The sequence below is a fragment of the Cygnus olor genome, chromosome 9 (assembly GCF_009769625.2).
Source record: "Cygnus olor isolate bCygOlo1 chromosome 9, bCygOlo1.pri.v2, whole genome shotgun sequence".
Taxonomy (NCBI): domain Eukaryota; kingdom Metazoa; phylum Chordata; class Aves; order Anseriformes; family Anatidae; genus Cygnus; species Cygnus olor.
The window spans coordinates 12,453,150-12,472,778 of NC_049177.1; the positions used below are offsets into that span (position 1 = coordinate 12,453,150).

The window sequence follows — 19,629 nt, forward strand, 5'->3', positions numbered from 1 at the left end:
GCTATCAGTTTTACTGGTTGTTAGACTGGAAAAGAACTACAGGATTTGGCACTGCAAAAATACAGCTTCCCTAAAACATGATTAAGGCATAGAGAGGAAAAGCAGGATGGGAAAGGCTTTACGGTAGACAGTGGTGACTGATAAGGACTATAGCTAAGCTGGAAGGAAAAAGCTTTTATTGGAAGCTGACTAGAAAGGTGGAACCTCCCTTTTCTGGTTGTGAAATCTAGACTTTTTGGAGGGCTCAGAAAAATACTCCAGAGCAGCAGTTTATAGCTTGGGGTTCTGGGGTTACTACCAGTCTGTAAAATATTGGAACATCACTGGTAAAAGAACTGAGAAAATAAAATGGAAAACATATATTTTATAAAGGAAACAAACAAAAAGTAGGAAAATAGAAGAAATGAATGAACAGTCAATATTTAGAATAAATTTTATTGAGGAAAGTTGCCTGTTCTCTGGACTTCTTTTAAAAGGCTGCCTGATCATTAGATTTTTTTTTATATATTCATTGACTACATGGCCCTTTAATTAAGTAAGTTTGAGACACACTGCAATAGAGACTAGTCTTACCTGGAAAGCAATAAGCTGCCCCAGCATTTTATGTTTCTGTATAATTTGATGGTGATTTGATTGAACTGCTGGGGGTCATAAGCATTACAATTTCTGTATACACTGATGGGAACAATGTCTTTATATCTTATAATATATGAAGTGTAAGCTCCAGAGGTCAAGGGAGCAATAGATAACATTTGGGTTCCAAAATGTAATCTGCAGTAGGCAGTAAGGTTTGCATTTAGTGTCTTTCTCTCTGTTATTTATTTGATTTGTGCAAGCTCTTGGTTAACATGAATCTCTATCTTGTTTTTATAGATTAGTCCCACCAAAAAAGTACTAGAAAAAATTCCCCTAAGGGCATGAGGCTATGTATAATATTACTGGGAATGTTAAAAGTCCTTTTGTTTGACAGAGTATTCAAATGGGTCCATTTAATTGGGGATGCTTTACCAGCACTTCAGAGAGATTTGCCTAGAACTTTCTGGAGGGAGAAGGAAGAGAAAAGGAGTATAGTGGGACATGTACATTCCTAATTCTTAAAATTCCTTCTGAACTTCAAAATCATAGACCTAAATTCCAATTTTGAGGTCAGTCTGTGGGTGCATTTTAGCCTGCAGTAAGTAAGAATGTCAAACCAACATTTCTTGAATGCAAATACTGCCTTTTTCTTCCTTTTAAGTGTCTGTACATATGTATATCTCTATAAAATCTCTTAACATAAATCCTTCACATTTCTATCACTCTCAACATACAGCTCTCAATCGACAATAACTGTCCTTTTTAAACGAATCTCATGCATGCTTAATTTGTATTTCAAGGATAGCACTCAATCATACAGTGTAGCTGTCATCCCATTTAATAAACACTGAAGGAAAAACTAACATACCTTTTTTTAACATAATTTTTTTATATTAGCTTTATTACGTGATTTTTAAGTCAAATGACTTTTGAATTGTGAAAAGAAGTTAAGGGCATTTTTGTATTTGTAAGTATGATTCACTACGTGTTCCAGTTTTTTATAGATTGTAGTTGAAGAGCACTTTTGAGAGCTGAGTTGATTCAAGAACTGTCACATTATTAAATGAGGCTTTGAGGAAGCTAGCAAAAAAAAAGAAAAAATCCTTGAATTTCAACCCTGCTGTTTCCTGCTGTCTTTTCTGAGTTACTTAGCAAGCTACTTCCAAATAGCTGATCACTCTTGCAAACTAGCCTAACCAACCTTGCCCTGATCGGATAGAACCGAAGCTGTAAACATATTTTAATTTGGCTTTTTTTTTTTCAAGATGTATCCTGTAGGTGGTTAGATCACCATCTTAATTATAAATGGATTTGAAGGAGTTGGTTGCTATAGCAATAGTCTATTTAGTGCTTTTTGCAGAGGAAAACCCAATTTGCCGTTATGTTTGAAGAAAGACAGAATGGCTAAGGGAGCGAGATTGAGCTTGCATTTCCCTGAGCCGCAAATTGCGGCATCCCCTGTGTCAAGGATGTATGCGTGAGAGCTGCTGCATTTCCTCAACATTTTTTCCGCTGCTGACAAACCCCTTTGCTCTTTTTATAAAATACAATCTTACGTGGTTTTAGAAATGCAACTGCACCAGGGTTACTTAAGGATAACACCTAACTGATTAATTCCTAAACGTGCAGCTGAAAACAGAGGGCACAATCTCCCTTAAAAAGATGGAGCTCTGCGAATTTACAATGCAGTGTCTTGTCCAGAGTTTCTACTGCCATGAAGGAGACTCCCTCTTTGTCCTTACTGAAGTCAGATGTTTTTAAAAAATATATATTCTGCTATTGATTCCTCTGCAAACTTCTCTGTGGTTGTGTATCACAGCCCAGAAGCCTCCGTAGCTTGATTTTTTCCCTTTATTGGCTGTGAGATGGAAAAACATAACAAAGGTGGGTGGTGGGACAAAAATACTTAATCCTGTGTAGTGTCAGATTGTGATCCTTCCCTCCCTGTCACCTTCAGTCACTGTGCACCACCTGCACCTCTGCCAATGCGACCAAAGCACAGAACCCAAGGCTCAGTTTTGAGGCTGCTGTTGGAGTTAAACAGATCTTTTGTGGGCATGGCACTGCAGGTGCTGTGGAAACCTGATTGTTCTCGTAGTGTGCTGAGCACTCGATTTCATTTTGTGCATAACAATTTATAACATGCTGCAGATTGAGATTCTGTAGAGTCAGCACATCTCTTTTTCAGAATGAAAGAGGGAGGAGAGAGGAGCCCACAGTAGTGCAGCCTTGCTGGAGCAAAGGACTGCTTCTAAATTATGGCTTTGCTTCTTCTGTGTGCAATTGCTTTCCCAGGGCTTCCCCACCTCTCCAGTCTCAGCCAGTGAGGTGGGGATGCAGGGATCTTATGAGCCTGGGGAGCAGGCCGTGTCTGCCTGAGTAGGGTTTCCAGGCTCTTGGTGGGGAGAGCTGTCTGGGAGGGACACCAGGCTGCCAGGAGGTGCAGGCTCGGCAGGCAGGTGGGGAAAGGGAAGGGGGTTGAAGTAGGTTGTGTCGACCAGGAGGGAGCAAAAGGAATGTACAGAATGTGAGAGGAAAGAGATGAACCTGTGCGAGGCAACTTGGAGGGAAAGTTGTCCTGAAGGGAAAAGGGGTAAATTTGGGAAGGAAAATTAACACAGTTAGAGAAGATCAATAATAGGGAGACAGGCCATTAAAATCTGCATTCTCCTACTTTGTTCTCTGTTGTGAAATGAGAATCATTCAATCAGATATAGGGACAAAGAGGGCCTTCCCTTTTCTCAGATCTCAGATAACCTCCTTATCCTGACCTGCTGCCATCTGATGGTGTCATTTGAGCAATTGTCATCACTGGCTGCCACTGTCACTAAGTGAGCTTTACCTGAATAGGCCTCCCACGGTGCTTGGAGAGAGAGGTTTAAATTTAACGCCTTACTCAGCTAGAAGAATCTAACAGGCAGCACCTCTTCGCTCCTTCCTACCCTGAGCTGTATTGCTGTCCAAGAACTGTGAGCTTTCAAGTGTTGTAAATGAGATGCAGTCCCCATGATTTGAATGAAACAAGAAATTTGCCACACCAGATGTATGCAGTCTAGCCTTTCTTGAAGAACTGAGAAGGAGAGCTGCTAACAAAACAGCCTTCCACAAGACCCGATAGGAAACTATGCTCATTTTGGATATTTCCTTAGAAGAGTCCTTCAAAATGCAGTTCATTGTGCAGGCTCCCTGAACTACTTACTGTTCATTAGAACTGACTCACAATGGCAGAGCTTCATGCCTTTCACTGTGATGGTCAAATTTTTTGCTTTTCTTCCCACCCTTATGTCTTCCTGTGCATCACAGCAAAATAGAATGGAAGCAGGTTTTATTCAGGATAGCAGAAACTGATTCATCCTCTCATTAAAACAAATGGGACAATATTCAGCTAAATTCCATGCAGATACTATAAAGTCATAAACTTCCGTAACCAAAGCCTGATTTGTATTTTTGCAGTTGTGTCACACCCCCAAATAAACAGTTAATTTGTTTGCATTCGGCCTTGGTTTCTCCCCATGTCTCATACGGAGGTGCTGTGTTTGTATACTATGTCCCATCCCTCAGCCCATGCGGCTGCCCAAAGAAACTGTTCTCCTTTTTTTTTCTCCTTTCCTCCATCACCACCCCCCTCGAGATCTCAGATGCAAGGCTGCAAAGACTGGGAGACAAATTCTGCTCAGTTTTAAATCTGGGAATCATTCCCCTGGCTTCACATTCATACTGGTGCAAAGAAGAAGAGAATGTAGCTTTCTGTACTGTTGTCAACAGGGGAGAAATAGAGTCCCTATAACACTGTATCCATGGAAACCATCCTACTGCAATAGCAAGTAAGGCAGCAAATCAATCTCTTCAAATTTAAAATGAAACCCATTTAACAACATTACAGTGCATCTGCCATGTAAAAAATCATCTGTGCTGATAACTCTGTTGAAAAACCTTTCTCTAGCAAATAAGCTGGCAAGAATGTTTCTTCATCCTGATAGAATTCTGATTTGGGGTAGAATAGGCATTAATGACAAGGTCCCATGAAGACAGTACGATGAGACAGAGCCAAGTCCAGCAGCAACAGTGTTCAATGAAGGAGAAAATTGTTTAATTTAGCATTTAGCCCAAGTATCTGGGCACATGGTGACTAACACTTCAATGTATTAGCAGAGGCAATGACCTGTCACCTCTGTCTCCATGCTCCTTGGTTATGTGGTACCATATGTGACAAACAGTACATTTGTACATTACAACACTTTCCTCTGAATGGGAGTGTGTGTGTATGTGCTTGCACATGTGGGTGGGCTTGGGGGGGGGGGGGGGCTGGTGGACTGTCAGATGGGATTTCAGTATCTGGTTCAGTGCAGGACAATCTGGGCAAATCACATTATAAAGGTGTACGTTTCAGAGCCAGGGGCATTTCCAAGGCAGCGCATGTGCTGGCTGTCTATGCGTTTTATTGTTTTTACATTTCATTATGTGAGACTTGGGAGAGGACCTCTTTGCTATACCATGGAGAAAGCATAGGAATATATGGATTTATTACTCCAGGCTTTGAATGTGTTACCCTGCTCTTTCTCTGATGTGTGCATTTCAGAGGGATTCTGCCTTTATTTTTTCACCTATTGAGGCATCTCTGTGGCCATTTTGAGAAGTAATACTGTAGTTTATCAAACATTTGTCTATATACATATGAGGCACATTCTGCATTGCCTTTTTGTCTAACTTAAGTCCTGCAGTCTCTTCCTTTCCTATGTCTGGCTGATAGAGAAATACCTGCCTGGCAGAAATGCAGACTTATTTTAGACAAAAGGGATAAAATTGAAAAAGGGGACAATTAAAAAACATTACAGAAATTGCCTAGACTGCGACTAGCCGTGCTGTTGGTAAAGATCAGATACACAATCCTGTGTCACTTCACAGTGTCTGGGCTGTATTTTATCAGATTCTGAATCTCAGTTCCTTGATAACAGCAATCACATATGCCATACTGTCTTCTTTCATCTACAGCTGCCCTATATATTATGACAGCCCCTCTTTGATTGATGGTCATCTATTCTTTACTGACCTGAGGGCAAGCTTATTCCAATGCACTCCTTTTAGTGCTATCGCTAAAACACAGCCAAAAGCATCAACTGGTGCATAATGTGGCCGCTCAGCATTCGAATGAAATGAGCACGTATTGGTGGGAGCACGTGTGGTTTTTGTCACTCCACCACATTTACCAGTCAATGGAAGATGCAGTTCAAACCACCTTAAGTGGTAGAAATGGCTCAGTGGTCTGAAATGCTGCTGTCTGCAGAGAGGCCTTTGGTCTGCCTGTGTCAGTTGCTGTGACATGCAGTGTTGTCTGCCTGTTCTGCCCGATACAGAGATTTTCACAGCCAGGAGAAGAGATCCCAACACACTGCTTTAGGACAGGGGTCCCTTGTTGAGGCTGAAGAGTTTCCTGCTTGAAGACAACTAGTTGGTAATTTCCAACGTCTACATAACCCTTCTGTATCCCCATATAAGGGTGCTGTTTACTATCAGGGTTCAAATTCCTGTTGAGCTCAAATATGAGACATTTGCAAATTTTTGTCGAAAACACCAGGGAAGAGAGAAACAGAAGAGGAGCTGGGACTGTCACTTCTTGCACTATTCATCACTGAAGTTGTGCATCTATGTTTAGCAGGGTGGAGAAACCCAGGAGGCCAGGTGTGGCTCAGGGAAACACCGCACACTAGTTGCAGCAGAGAGGATGGGTTCACTTGTTCCTGTATGTATGGGGACATGTGGAGATGGGTGGCAATAGCTGGAGACTTCAATGGCTTTTTCCATCAGCTTTTCCTCAGCCTGTGATAAATGGTAAGAAAGTTGACTTTCTTCACCACCATGAGAGTCGATGGGAGAAGCAGAGGCTGCACTGGAGCTGCTCATGCAACATTTGTTTTAAGGGACAAAGCAGGGAGCTGGCTCTGGCTCTGTCGCTTCTCACAGCTCCCGAGTCTGTCATTTTAAAGCAGTGAACCTTAGAGCATTCTTTGTGTATAAGCTCCTGGGGTTTACACAGTCGTGTCTTGAAGTAGGAGTGTTTCTTGATGATGTCTGTCTCCATAGATTCAGAGTTGGTACCATGTTTGTATCTTGCCTCATACACCACCGCCCCCATAGTTAAGGTAAAGCTCCTGAGGCATATTCCAAAAAAACTAAGATTTCCAGCAAACCTTTAAGCCATCTGTTAATGTGGGCAGGCAAGAAGACATTGGGTAGGAAAACTCAGTCATATGGCAATGTTTATATGTGTCACCATGGCCATTTCTTCTAATAATGTTAAATGCCATTTTAATTATTATGTAAATTCATTTTTGGTAAGAAATTTGTAACAAACAGCAAGCCTGTAGTAAAATGATTCCTCTAGATGAGACCTTTTCTCAAAGTCACTCAAATCCCATCTATATTTCAAAATGCCATTCGTTTTACCGTTAGAAAACCTCTATCAAAAATTGGCAGACCCCTTTTGGAAAAAAAGCCTAAGTTATCACTCTGGGACACAGGTAATAGGCCACGAACTGTGTCACATTTCTGACACCATAAGTATGAGTGCTGTCAGGCGGTGACAGACAGCAGCTGCCATTTGATACAATACATTAGAAAGTGCCCCGAGTGCCGTGATGTCTACTCGCCATACAGTGTCTTGTCCAGAGCAAGGACACAGTCAGTTGCCACATTTGACAGTCACAGCAGCTATGACTCCATTCTCCATTTCTACCAGTAAGCAAGTGAATTCTCAAAATTAGAATCTCTCTGTGAATTCCTAGCCTGCAAATGCAGGGATATTCTTAGCACTACCCTGTGGATTAATATTCACAACAAACTGAAAATATTGGGCCAATACATACACTGATCTGCTGTTCTAACCCAAAAAGCTGTGCTGAGCACTAGTATCTTGCATATACTATCTGTGACCACAAACTGCTGAACGGGTTATAAATGGATAATATATTAGTAAAGGGTATTGAAGACTGACAGTCTCTGGCTCTTAACTTCACAGACGCCCCTGAAAAACACCTCTCCCGTGCATTGGAAGACTTGTTAGTGGTGAAGGGCACTTTCATGAAGATGTGGATGGCAAAGTGGGTGGCTGAACCTCCCAGGACTTGAAATTGTAAGGATTCTTTGTGCTCACACAGAGAGAAACACTGTTCTTTTTATTTTGTGCTTCTTGGGAAGCCTTTAGAGATCACCAGGAAGCAGTCACAGTGCTGTGAGCAACAAGAGCCAGGGAAGTGCTGTGCTGTCTGGGCCCCTCTATTCAATAATGAGCTGTTCCTTAATTCTCTGTCCTGGCCCTTGCTACAGCCTCTTCTCCATCTTCCACCACCTCCAAAGGCTTCCTTCTTAGGACAGATTCCTCTCGGCAGCTGGAGGACAGAGGATTTCTCAGCTGGAGTAGAGTTAGAGCACTATAGATAGTGTCTGCTCTGGCCTAAAGCCTCGTGTGATGGACGAATCCAAACGAGCACAGTGGCTGTGTACTCGATCTGCCTGTTGTACCGCAGAGGTGTTTCTTACCCCATGTCAGAGACCAGTTGCTGGATGTCCCTCTGCTATATAAGTGTGGTGCAAGGACTTTCAAAAGCTAGAGGTGCAGCACAGACCCTGTAATCCCTCTCCTGCACAGCCTATCAAGTTGTGTTTGCTAACCATGAGGTTGTCTTAGCCTCAGCTTCCACACCACCCCAGTGCCGCTTGGCCTGAGACCAGCTGCACGTGCTGGGGAGAGCCTTCCAGCCCGAAACCCTGGTGGGAAGAGCATCCTTTTGGTACACTCAGCAGCAGCGGAGGACTGTTGTGGGCTTTCCCTTGTGCCCGAGGGTGCACCGTATGCACACATCTGCAGGACAGGGTATGTCTGACTGCCTGTGATAACACTGTCAGTGCTTGGTTTTCTCAAGTGACCCCTCTGTGCAGCAGCTCATGCATAAGGACTCCAGCAGAGAGCTGTCTGATATCCAGTTGTCACCAAGGAGGGGAAGCAGGGCATAATTTTGAAGCTGTCATTATGCAGCAAGAGCATGTCATGACGTGGTGGTGAGGATCAGGCTGAATGCTTTCTGCAGTCTGTGGCCTGGCAGCCACGTCCCCAGTTTAGTTCCAAACACGGCAGATCCTGGAGAAGGAAAAGGAGAAAGTTTCCCTGCTTCACTTGTGTAAAAACTGCTGCACTGAGGAGGAAGATTGGGCTTCAGCCTTTGCATGACATTCATAAGATTCAGTGAATGTGATACCTTCTGTACCTGGCCTCTGGTATGGAGAACTGTGTAACTGAAATTCTGATCACTCTTACAACCACACTAATGTGACATTTATTTTTTCACATTTATTGTGTATTATATGTTTGACATTCACATTTCGCATTTATTTTCAGACTTCCCATAAGCACTCACCTTCTCTACACAGGTGTGTTACTGCTGGTTCCTCCCCACTGCTGCTGTGTCCGGGGCTGCTGCCTCTGGGTGAGGGGACAGAGCTGTCACCCCCGACAGGCATCTGCAAGGGGACTCTGCATAATGCCAGGGCCCTGGGCTGCCCTGCTCGGCCTCCTTGGGCTGCAGTGACTCAGCTGGAGGGATGGCAGTGCGGTACGGATCTGATGAAACAGTAGCAGGTATGTCTAAGCAGAGAGAGTTAAAGAGAGGTAAAAATGTTGGCCTGCTGAGCATTGTAGCGGGAGCAGAATCGCTTGCAAATGTGAAGTCTTGTAAGTAGGAGAATGCTTGATTATTTAGCTGGGCATATTCAAAACTGATCTTGTCTCTAGCAACTTCATCTAGGATTTTTGCTCTACCTTTCTGGTCCTCGGAGCAAATTTGCTCCCCATTTTGTTTCAAATGATATAGACTGCTGGCTTGGAAACTTGTTTCATAATTGTATTGGTTTGTGCAAGCAATACTGGAGTATTCTGGCTTTTGAGCAACACAATTGCATTCATTTTGCAACAGTAGCTTGTTTCTGTACTGAGACATCTTACAAATGATATTGTTCATTTCATTCCCAATATATTTGTCTTCCAGGTGCTTGTTTTCATAGCTGAGTTTTAGTGATGCCACTTGTGTTACGCAGCGCTCTAAGAGCTGCACTATGTTAGTGCTGCTCTCCCTTGGCGTGGGGCTGATGTAGCTCTGGAAGCCTCTGAGAGTAAGAGGCTGCGGTGGTTTGTCACAGCAAACAGACAGAGAGTGATACATTGGTTTATTTCTGTCCTCCCTCTCAAGGGTATCCAGAGGTGAGGTCGCAGCAGTCTTATAGGAGTAACATGATTCTACTTCATGATTATCATTTAACAAAGGGCTTTCAGAGCTCTGTGAGCCACTCTGTCTGTTCAAGTTCTCTGCCAGCAGAATTCTATCTTCAGATGTCTCGTATCCTTCTGAAATTGTTGCCTTCTCAGTTGAAGATGTCTGCAGATTGTCTCCATTTGCCTGTGATTGTGGTGCATAATTTGATGCACCAGTGGTTTCCGCAGTCCCAGGCACAGTAGATGAATGCTCATGGTGACTACCTTCCCTTCCTTGGAAATCCAGATTAGATGTATTAGTGCAAGAGTCTCTTTCAGCAACATTTACTGAAGAGGCCTGGGTTGCATCTTTGCTTTTGTCCAAAGACACCTTTCGGTTAAATGTATCTTCCTTGCTTTGTTTCTCCTGCCGTGCTGTGCTCACATTGTGCTTAGGACCGGGGCTGGGAGGGATTGGTGAATGATTACCCTTTTCTGGCTGTGACTGAGGGCTCTGAAGAGAGTCTGGGGAGGAAACAAGCCCTGAGTGTTTTCGCAGCCAGTTTATTATCCCCATGGTTAGTGAAAGCTCAGTATCACAGAGCTTTAGCAAACATTCTTTGCCTTTCCATGTGCTGTGGAAAAAACCCTGGCTGATGATGTCTACAGCTGGTTGGGAAGCCGTGTTTTCCTCAGCTCCAACATGAAAGCTGTAGATGGACAAAGGGATTTCAATGGCTTGTTCTGAAATGCTTTCAGATGTACACAAGTCATCATCTAGGACTGGGTTTATTTTGACTTCATTTGAGTCATAGAAGAGCTCATAAAGGGCATCTCCACTGTAGCTGTCTCTTGGAAATCTGCCTGGGACCCCAGGGGTCTGAGCTTCCTTCATTTCATCGTCTTGTCCAGGAGAGAATGAATCATAGTAGCCTTCATCACTCGTGGATATGGATTCCTGGTTGTCACTTTTTGGTGTTCCTGTTTCTGTGGAGCTCTCTTTGGAATTGTCACCATCTTTATCAGGTGACATCTGGGGGTCTGTCGCAGATGCAGCAGCTTGGCTTCCAGCCTGTCCCATGTCAGAACCAGGCATCGTCAGTAACTTCTTATCAAACAGCATGCTCTGATGTAGCCTCACTGATTTGTTAATGTTGTCCCAAAACTTCCCAAATTCAATGGCCTCATTCTGGCCTGGAGAGGCCAGCTGCTCCACACCCCCTTGGAAGGAGCCCATGATGGGGCTCTCTTTGTGCTTGCTTCGTCTCACCAGAACTTCTTTGCTGTTCTCCAGCTCCAGGTGAGCAGAGCTCTCGTCAGCAAAGATTTCCCCACAGCCAGTGAGGGAGTCAAAGCTCTTCAGTGATGCAACATCTTCACACAGAGGGTTGTAGCAGTCGTAGGAAGAGTCAGACTGCAGTTCACTGTCTGAGCAGTCTTGTGACAAGCAGTCGGCTGCAAATGGTTCTCCAGTTTTGAAAAGGTACTTTGCGAGACGCCCAGGCAACTCACTCTTGCAGCCTGGAGAGGACAGGTTCTTGTCTTTCTCAACCAGGAATGCGAGGCTCTCCGGTTTATTTTTTTTAATATGAAATATATCTCTGAGCCCTTTCTTTGATCTCTTGAGGGATATCCTCTTCCTGGGGATGGTTTTTGCAACAGCTGGTACAAAAGGCATCTGTGGCACAAAGTTCCTGTAATCAATCATCTGACTGCTGCAGGCAGACTGGCTGGGGCTTACTACACACTCTTTCTTACTGCTGGAACTGGACATTCCTGAAAAGCTGATGCTATTGACGAGTCGCCCCTTCCCCTTTCCAGAAAAACCTTCCTCACAAGCCCTATTGCTGGGGCTGCACTGCTCTGTTTTATCTGCTTCACTAACACAGTCATGGGTTTTACTCTTCCTTACAAGTTTGTAGGAGGACCCAGATGATTTTTCCAGGCTGTTGTCACCAGCACCATTCCTTGCTGCTCTGGTGGAAAATCTGTAGTTCTTGCGTGTGGCCAGGTATGCCAGCTGGACTTCAGCTACACTTCGGTTTCCCTCCAGGGCTGCCTTTTTTTCTTTCCCTATATCATTTTTGTTTGTAGAAGCTGTGTGCTCTGGTAGCACTTTCTCATGTTGCACACTGGATTTGATGAAGGTTTTTCCTCTCTTGAGCTCCATGCTGTTTCCTCACATCTGTTTCTGTATAGGAATCAGCAGAACAAGAGTACTTTTAGGTTGATGGCTGGCACTGAGCAGTCAGCTAAAAGTCTCTGAAGAGACCAGCTGGAACAGGTGCTCATCTGTAACTGGGGAATAGAGGAGCAGATATTAAGCATTATAGCATTATATAATTGTTTTTGTTTGCCGCCTGAAATTCCCATCACTGGTATTGCACGAGAAACAGAGCAAGTGAAAGAGAAGTTGAGTTTGCAGAGGCAGGAAGATCCCGCAGGGAGAAGACAGAACATGTTGTGTGTTGGGAGGTGAGGCCCCAAGAACATTTTGTTCATTAGAAAGAAGGGGTATTTGGATTTAGGATTAGGACTGTGGGCATTGGCAAGGTGAATCTGCATTGTGCATTGCTTAGCTTTTTCTAAACTTACTGTGTTAATTGTATCAATGTCAACTTTGGTCTCTGCCTATATGGTGCAATATTGAACCTGTTTCATGTTTTCATACATCTAATTATTAATTATGCTAGCTGTGACCTTTCCGTTTTGCAGCAGTTATTTCATAGACAAAACTGATTCTTTCCTGCCTTAATTCAATTTGAATTGTGAGTAAGACAATAACAACAAATACTTCCTGAAAGATTTTAGAGAAACCATTTTTTACTGGATGGGAGTCCTGTTCTTGAAAGAGTCTGCTTGGAACTTTCCTTAATGAAACCTCAATCAAAGATTTATCTTGTTTTAAATTGTTTAGACATAACTAAAACTGCCTAGAGCCTTGAACTCTGAAATGCGCACAAACAAAACAGTGCTATACCTATCACTCCTGGACAAACCACGTGTATCAGCTCTGATGAAATGAAAATTGCTAATACTCACGAGAGAAAAATCTCATATAAGATCCTTGGACCCAGTATGAAGTAAGCAAGGGAATTTTTAAATTCAGCACCAAGACAAGCTTTTGCATACTCCTAAAGTAAAAGTTAAAGCTGTATTTAGGCTTCCTTGATCTTCAGCAGCTGTCTGTAGCCTCCAGAGGCTTACCAGTTGCCAGGGTTTGCTGGGAACAGCAATACTGTGACCAACACCTCACAAGATACGGGCTTGTGTATCTGCCAACTCTGTCCCCCCCAGCACTTCTCCAACAGGCCGATGAGTGACAGCCGGCTTCTCATCCAAACTGCAAACTGGCAGGCGATCAGCGATATTTACAACTAAATGTAGGTCAGTGACAACAGGTAGGAAATATAAGGGTAGGGTGGGAATATTCTACGTCAAGAGCATGAATGCTATGGAAAATGTGGTGGGTGGTGTAATGGGGGGTCTGTCAGTATGATTGGGATGTTGGCATATTTACTTGCATTTGGGGCTGCATGTGAGGATTGCAGAGCATTCTTAATGAAAGCCAGTAAACATTTTACTACGCTGTCAGTTAGCTGGAGTTCACTGGTGCTGCAGAAAACCTGGTTTGCATATTTAGAAATAGGTCACTGGGACACGATTACACTCCTTGTCTGAAAAGCAAGGTGCAATTGAGAAGAAATTCAGTGCACGGAACTCCAACAGAGTTGTGAAAATAACCAGAAACAGCCAACACAAGGCCAATTAATAATAACTCAGAAATAAAATGTCCGACATTTCAGTTCCTTGCAATGGTAGAAGCAGGTACTGTGTTCCTGTGGGAAGACCTGCTGCTGAGAAGTTCCTTAGAGGCCTGTGACTCGTCAAATGCCAGCATTATAGCAATGTTATACTTAGAAGGGCTCTTTAAGTGTCCTACAGCTGTTTCTACCCATTCTGAGTATTAAGCAAGGGTAATTTTTGTAGGAAATTGCATATTTGGGAATAAATACTTCGTTGCTGTCTTAAAAGGCTTTTTAGAGGTCGTTTTGTTTTATAGTCAAGTACGACAGTTGTTAAAGCAAAGAATTCAGTATGTTGGTCAATAATCTTTTGAGAAAAGAAAACTTTGGTCTGGATTATATCTCCTTGATAAGAGAAACAATGGACTACTGGTTTGGTAGCTGGGTGTAGAAACTTCAAGTCTTGTTTTTCTTTCCTTTTTTATAGATTAGGTGGGCAGTTGTAACGTGAAATCCCAAATGTCCTGAATAACGTCTGTACTGAGAATACATATAGTATGCCTGCGCTGCCAGGGATTCTGACAGAGCCATCCTTCATTATCACGTGGCATCAGTTTTTAGTCCGAAAGTCATAAGGCAGAAAGGCAAACATTTTTGAGAGGTTTGGGGGTTTAATTTACAGTTTCCTCTGATGAGAAAAATATATATATATTTAAATGATCTTCTATGCATTTAATCATCATCTTTGCACTATGATTGTTTAATGTCTCTATTTAATTCCATGTATTCTTTTTCTCATTTCCCCCGGGATTCATGCCAGATTAGTATTTAGTTCATTGTGTCATCGTGCTTACCCTATTTGAACACTGGTACAACTTTGGGAATCTTCCCCATTAAAATGTTAAAAAATGAGCTCCAAGAAAGGAGTGCAAACTACCAGAACCTGCAGATTTTTTAAGTATTCACCCCAGGTGTTGTTTTGCAACTTCCCCTACTATGAGTTCCTCTGCAGCCTCATGACAAATTATTGATTTGCTTCTTTTCAAATATAGAACAAAAATATCTATGCATTGCCACTCTATTCCTATGCTTACTAATGCTTTTAGCACTTTTGACTGTAATTGGCTATACCACAATACATATTTTTTTTCTGTCTATAGGGATGCAAATTGTAACCCCAGAAGTTGTACCAGTGAAGTTAGAATCAGCGTAAAGAAAAGTTACCCTCCAGTGGTTACGTAAAGCTAATCAAAATTCTATGAAAAATTACTCTGGGCATTTAAAGATGGTACATCTCTGTGACTTCTTGACATGTGCACTCAGCCACACTACTGCCTATGTTCCTTTTTAATTATTCTCCTCTTGGATGTAACTTGCGTTCTCTCTCTTCTTCCACAGGGATCAGGAGTATATGAGGGACTGATTTCCACCTTTGCAATAGAAATTTATTTTGCAATTAAAAATCACTACAAAGAACAGAAACCTGTGGAAACCAGCGGTCAGTTTACGAAGGCTGGTTTGTACAGTTTCAACACACTCTGGATGTTTTCTTCATTAGTGGTTCTTGGTCTCTTTTCCATGGAATTACATGCATGTAATTACTTATGGAACACGTACTTAGATAGAAGGCATCCTTGAATCTTCTATTGGGCTGCAGATTAATTGTCCTTTGCAATGGTGTTAGGTACAGCAGTACTGAGGCTTCCAATCTACAATAACCTGTCCTTCTGTCTGTCTTGATCATACTAGCTGCTCACCTTTAGGATTTTAAAAGTTTCTAAGCATGCAATTAGATCTGAATGTTGGGCTTATATGGAAATAAGGATTTTCTTTAAATTTGGATAACGTTGCTCATAAAATGCAGATACTTTGTGCTCAAATGTATACTGTCTGTGCAGGGTGTCTGACAGCCTTCTCATAAACACAGAAGGGTTTTACTGTGTCTGTGATGCACCTAACAGTGAACTGAAGTTTTAGAATGAGGAGGTAAACACATGTGTGTGCTGAGGAGACTTGTTTTTAGGGCAGTCAAAGAAATTGCAAATAGTCCTGGTTATAAGGACTAGACTGAATTAGGTAAGTGTTCTGGTTAATATGACCCATCTTCAGATGGCCTAAATTCGACCTCAGTGCAGGTCAACAGAAGGAGACTAGAGAGGAGTGTGGTATGCCTGGTCTGGAGATTCATTAGGAAGCAGGAGGAAGATGGGTGGGGGCAGGATTCAAACTGTCTGAATGTTACCTCCGGCTTGGAGAGTGGAGAAGAGATGGGCCACATTTGCCTCTGTCCATGGACCCCAAAGCCTTCAGCCAGGCTGAGACATGGGAATTTTCTGGGATCCCATCTCTCTGGAGGAATGGGGGAAGACTGTTTTTGACTTTTGGGCTGGTGTCCAAGTTATTATCTTAGACATTAACAGCTTATCTGTCAGTGGAAAGGTTAGGTTAAGTTGTCTTCTAAGAAATGGTAAACCAGATTGTGCTTTAATGTGTCAGTACCTAAAATACCAGTCCTCTTGGATGTAATTCGAGGAAGATCAGCCTAATGGGAAACTAGGAATATTTGCTTCATTGAGTGCACAGATAGAAATAATAGGATTATGAAAAGGAAATTTAGATGAACTTTCTGGCTTCAGTAAGTTTGGCTCAAAATTACTTTTGCTTTAAGCAGGGAAAAGTATAATTAAGGTTCATTTATTCTAAAATCTTATCAGCTGTCTGCCTTGGACACTCTCACTTGCTTGTTTGATGTGTAATTTATATATAATTGTCTCTCTTGGAGACTAGAAGTTAGCAAAATTCAGAATACAGATGATGTTTTTCAGAGTAGATAGGAGTGCCCTTTCCACTTTTTTACATGTAGTTGATTCATAAAAACTGGCAAGTTGTGGAGGTGGTGCCTCACTGCCTTGCTGAGCAGAATTCTGTTTTCCACTTCGGGTCTAATTTCACCTCCCTCCAAGCATTTTCCTTTTATTAAATAGATTAGATAAACCCTGCATACTCCTCTAGTTTGTTGTTGTTGATGTTTTTTAATTTTAAAAGATGGGGAAAACTGTATTTGCACTGCTTTTGTGTTTTATGATAAAAGTTTGGAATGACTCCAAAATCCCTTTTTCACAAGTGGCTTCATATCAATGAGACTGAAGATCCTGAGTATCAGTTACCTCTGAAAAGGTTACTCCTGCTTTCCAAATGAAAATGGTAGCATAATTAAATTTCCTGGCAACATTTATCTGGTTTAGGCATTTGGACATGTATTATGCTTAAAATAGGTGCACTTAAAAATGATATTTATTGTTGAATAATAAAGGGAGCAAATAGCAAATTTATAGCAAAAATATAGCAATATATAATATATAATATATAATATATATAGCAAAATATAATATATTTATATATTTTTTATATATTTTTATATATTACATATTTTATATATTATATATATAAAATATAATATATATGGCAAAATAGCAAAAATAGCAAAGGGAGAGGGAAAAGAACTAAGTGCTCTGGCAGGCTCTCACTTCCTATGGCTAGTTAATCTCAAGAGGATTTTTGCTGGGCACCAGTTGGAAGTCCTAAAATGCATAAACAAATAAGCTGGGGAGCTGAAAACCACAGCCACCTTTACAGTGGGTTCGTGGATGATACTCATTTTTAATGCTTAGGATCCAATCAATTAGCAATGCATGAAGAAGAGCTTGTGTTCCCAGTAAAGCAGGGCTTATTTTTGGAATAAGATCATTTATTTACTGTTTAAAAACCTTAGCTCTAGCTCAGAAGATGAATGTTAATAATGGAAATACTTACTAAAAATAATGAGCATACATTCCATTCTGTTAATTGCATTTTTAATTATAAATCAATACAATGCTTGCTGCTGGGTGGTGATATCCTGTCTGCAGTCATTGTACACTGTTTCTAGTGAGCAAATAAGCATAACAGTTCCTATGGCGAAAACCAAAGAGGATTTTAAAGCAGTGTTCATCTTCTCACTTGAACTGATTACTCTTGGTAGTATCTCATCTCCATCAGATAACAGAGGAGAACAGGGTGGAACTGGGGTGGAAGGGATGGAGGATGTAATCAGGAGAGGCTTGATTCACAATGCAGAAGAATGTTTATTTTGAAAGAAATCTGTGTGACACACAAACCTGGACTGAGATCATGCTTCTTGTTAGGAGTACTCCTTTCATCGTTATTTCTGGCTGTATCTTATCATTCCTCTTAATCATTTGTCTCTCTAGAGTAACCCAGGATGCCTAATTATTTGCATATACATTTAGGTCAGGCGGTGGCTTTCTCACAAGAACCAGGAAAAAGCACATTGGCTTTTTTTTTTTTTCTTAAATCTTAATTCCACTGAGCACACAAAGTAAAATCTTATACTACCCAGCAGAATACCAGAAGGATGTGTAGTTAAACGCTTAATCTTATTAGCTATGTACTGTAGGGAAGTCTGAACCTTCTTTTAAGCCCTGCCAACTGTTCTGTAAAGCTCAGGCTTTTGCATAGTAAAATTAACCACATTTCTACTCCCAACATAGTATCCTGCTGTGTGGTGACAGGAGGAATCCCTGGGGGAACAACAGCACCCACCGGCTCCCCAGCCCAGTGTGAGGCATGCAGAAGGAGGGTGAGACCATGACAAAAAGAGGCTCCTTCTCTGACAAAACCTCAGCACCTCTCCTTCAGTTTTCTTCTGCACCTGAGGCTGAAAGAAATGTAACTGCTCAAAACGTTCTTAAACACACCATATAAAAGGCACCATAAACTCCTGCACAAGGAGCTATTGAATCATCAGTCTATTGCTAGGAGAAGGCAGCTGAGCAGAAATTTCTGCTCTGTACCTGAAAGAGAAACAGAGCATCTTTACTTGCCCTGGCCAGCAGCCTGTTGTACCAGACAGCAAAGTGTTAACCCTGTCAGCTTTGGCCATTTTCAGCAATTTATTGCTTAAAAAGGAGGTGTGCATTTATATAAACACAGGCATACACTTGTCAGATGTATGGAAAAATAATTAAAAAGTGATGCTTCAAAATCAAGCAGTCATCCCCAAATAATAGTCCCTTGGAGTCTGTCAGAGCGAAGGAAGTGCCATTGCACCAGAGCAAACAACAAGGCAGATCACAAAAATCCTACTCACCATGTTTTATCACTGAGCAGAAATCCTCTCCCTCCTAGCTTTGCTACTGAAGCTGGTCTTTATCCAAAGGCTCCGGTGATGCTTTTCAGATTCAGAGGGGCTGGATCACTGCTGCTCTCCAGTGTTACTCTCCACCCCCCCGTCTTTTCCTCCTCCTTCTTCCTTCATCCCCACCCCCTCATTCCTCCTGCTTGCAGCTTTTTCATACCTTACATAGATGCTAGGATACCTTACATAGATGCTAGGATTCCACATGTAGCTTGATTTAGGAAAGACGCTTATTTCAGCCATCTGCTTGGTGTCACAGAAATGCCTCCTTTGTTAAGGAATAAAAACCCAGAAGATAAGCCCGGGAGTTCTGAGCCAGCGTTTTGGTTTCTCTCTATATGACAGCTTATTAAATGGGGAGGAATACATCCAAATTAATTTCATTTCTCACAAAGATTTTCTTTCTGATAGAATTCAGGAAAAGCAGTCATAACGTGTTTCTATGTGAGTGAGATGCAGATTATTGGACTGTGCCACACTTTGAAGAAGTGGTTAGTAAGGCTTTTGTTAATGCTGAAGTCAAAGGGGATTTTATGTGGGAGCAAAGTGGCATAAGGGGAGAGAATAAATATCTCAGCTGCCCAAAGCTAAAATGCCTGGTGTTAGCCTCATGGTGCCTTTGCTGACCATCATTTATCAAGTTCTCCTTACAGTCTAACTTCTGCTTGAGTGTGCAGTGATGTGATGACAATAAATTCATCTCCGTAACAAAGAATGATGTCATCACAAACACCACAGCTTTAATTTCACAAAAGTATAATGCTGTCATCCTTGCCCCAGCCCTCTCTCCATGAAGGGCTTCCAACCTGATCACATCTTGATTGTCCCTCTCAATTAACTCTCTTCAAATCCCTTGCCTTCTCCTTCCT

The 19,629-nt window shown here is 42.0% G+C and overlaps 1 protein-coding gene and 1 long non-coding RNA gene across 5 annotated transcripts in view; one reads left to right on the forward strand and one right to left on the reverse strand.

Annotated features, from left to right (window-relative positions):
* Nucleotides 1-19,046, reverse strand: part of AMER3 (APC membrane recruitment protein 3) — a 36,794-nt gene extending 17,748 nt beyond the window's left edge. For 2 of the 3 annotated variants that reach the window (XM_040567488.1, XM_040567489.1), the window contains exons 1-2: nt 18,713-19,046; nt 8,988-12,008 (exon numbers count right to left, since the gene is read on the reverse strand). In XM_040567488.1, the coding sequence (XP_040423422.1) occupies nt 9,006-11,987 (2,982 nt within the window). In that variant the 5' untranslated portion in view covers nt 11,988-12,008; nt 18,713-19,046 and the 3' untranslated portion in view covers nt 8,988-9,005. Of the gene's footprint in view, nt 1-8,464; nt 8,711-8,987; nt 12,009-18,712 lie in introns of those variants that run through there. The other variant, XM_040567487.1, reaches the window with a different exon arrangement.
* Nucleotides 1-19,629, forward strand: part of LOC121074887 — a 55,821-nt gene that overhangs the window by 20,046 nt on the left and 16,146 nt on the right. The window contains exon 4 of one of the 2 annotated variants that reach the window (XR_005822598.1): nt 9,001-9,084. The exons of the other annotated variant lie outside the window; for it this stretch is intronic. This is a non-coding gene — a long non-coding RNA (uncharacterized LOC121074887). Of the gene's footprint in view, nt 1-9,000; nt 9,085-19,629 lie in introns of those variants that run through there. 2 annotated transcript variants of the gene reach the window in all.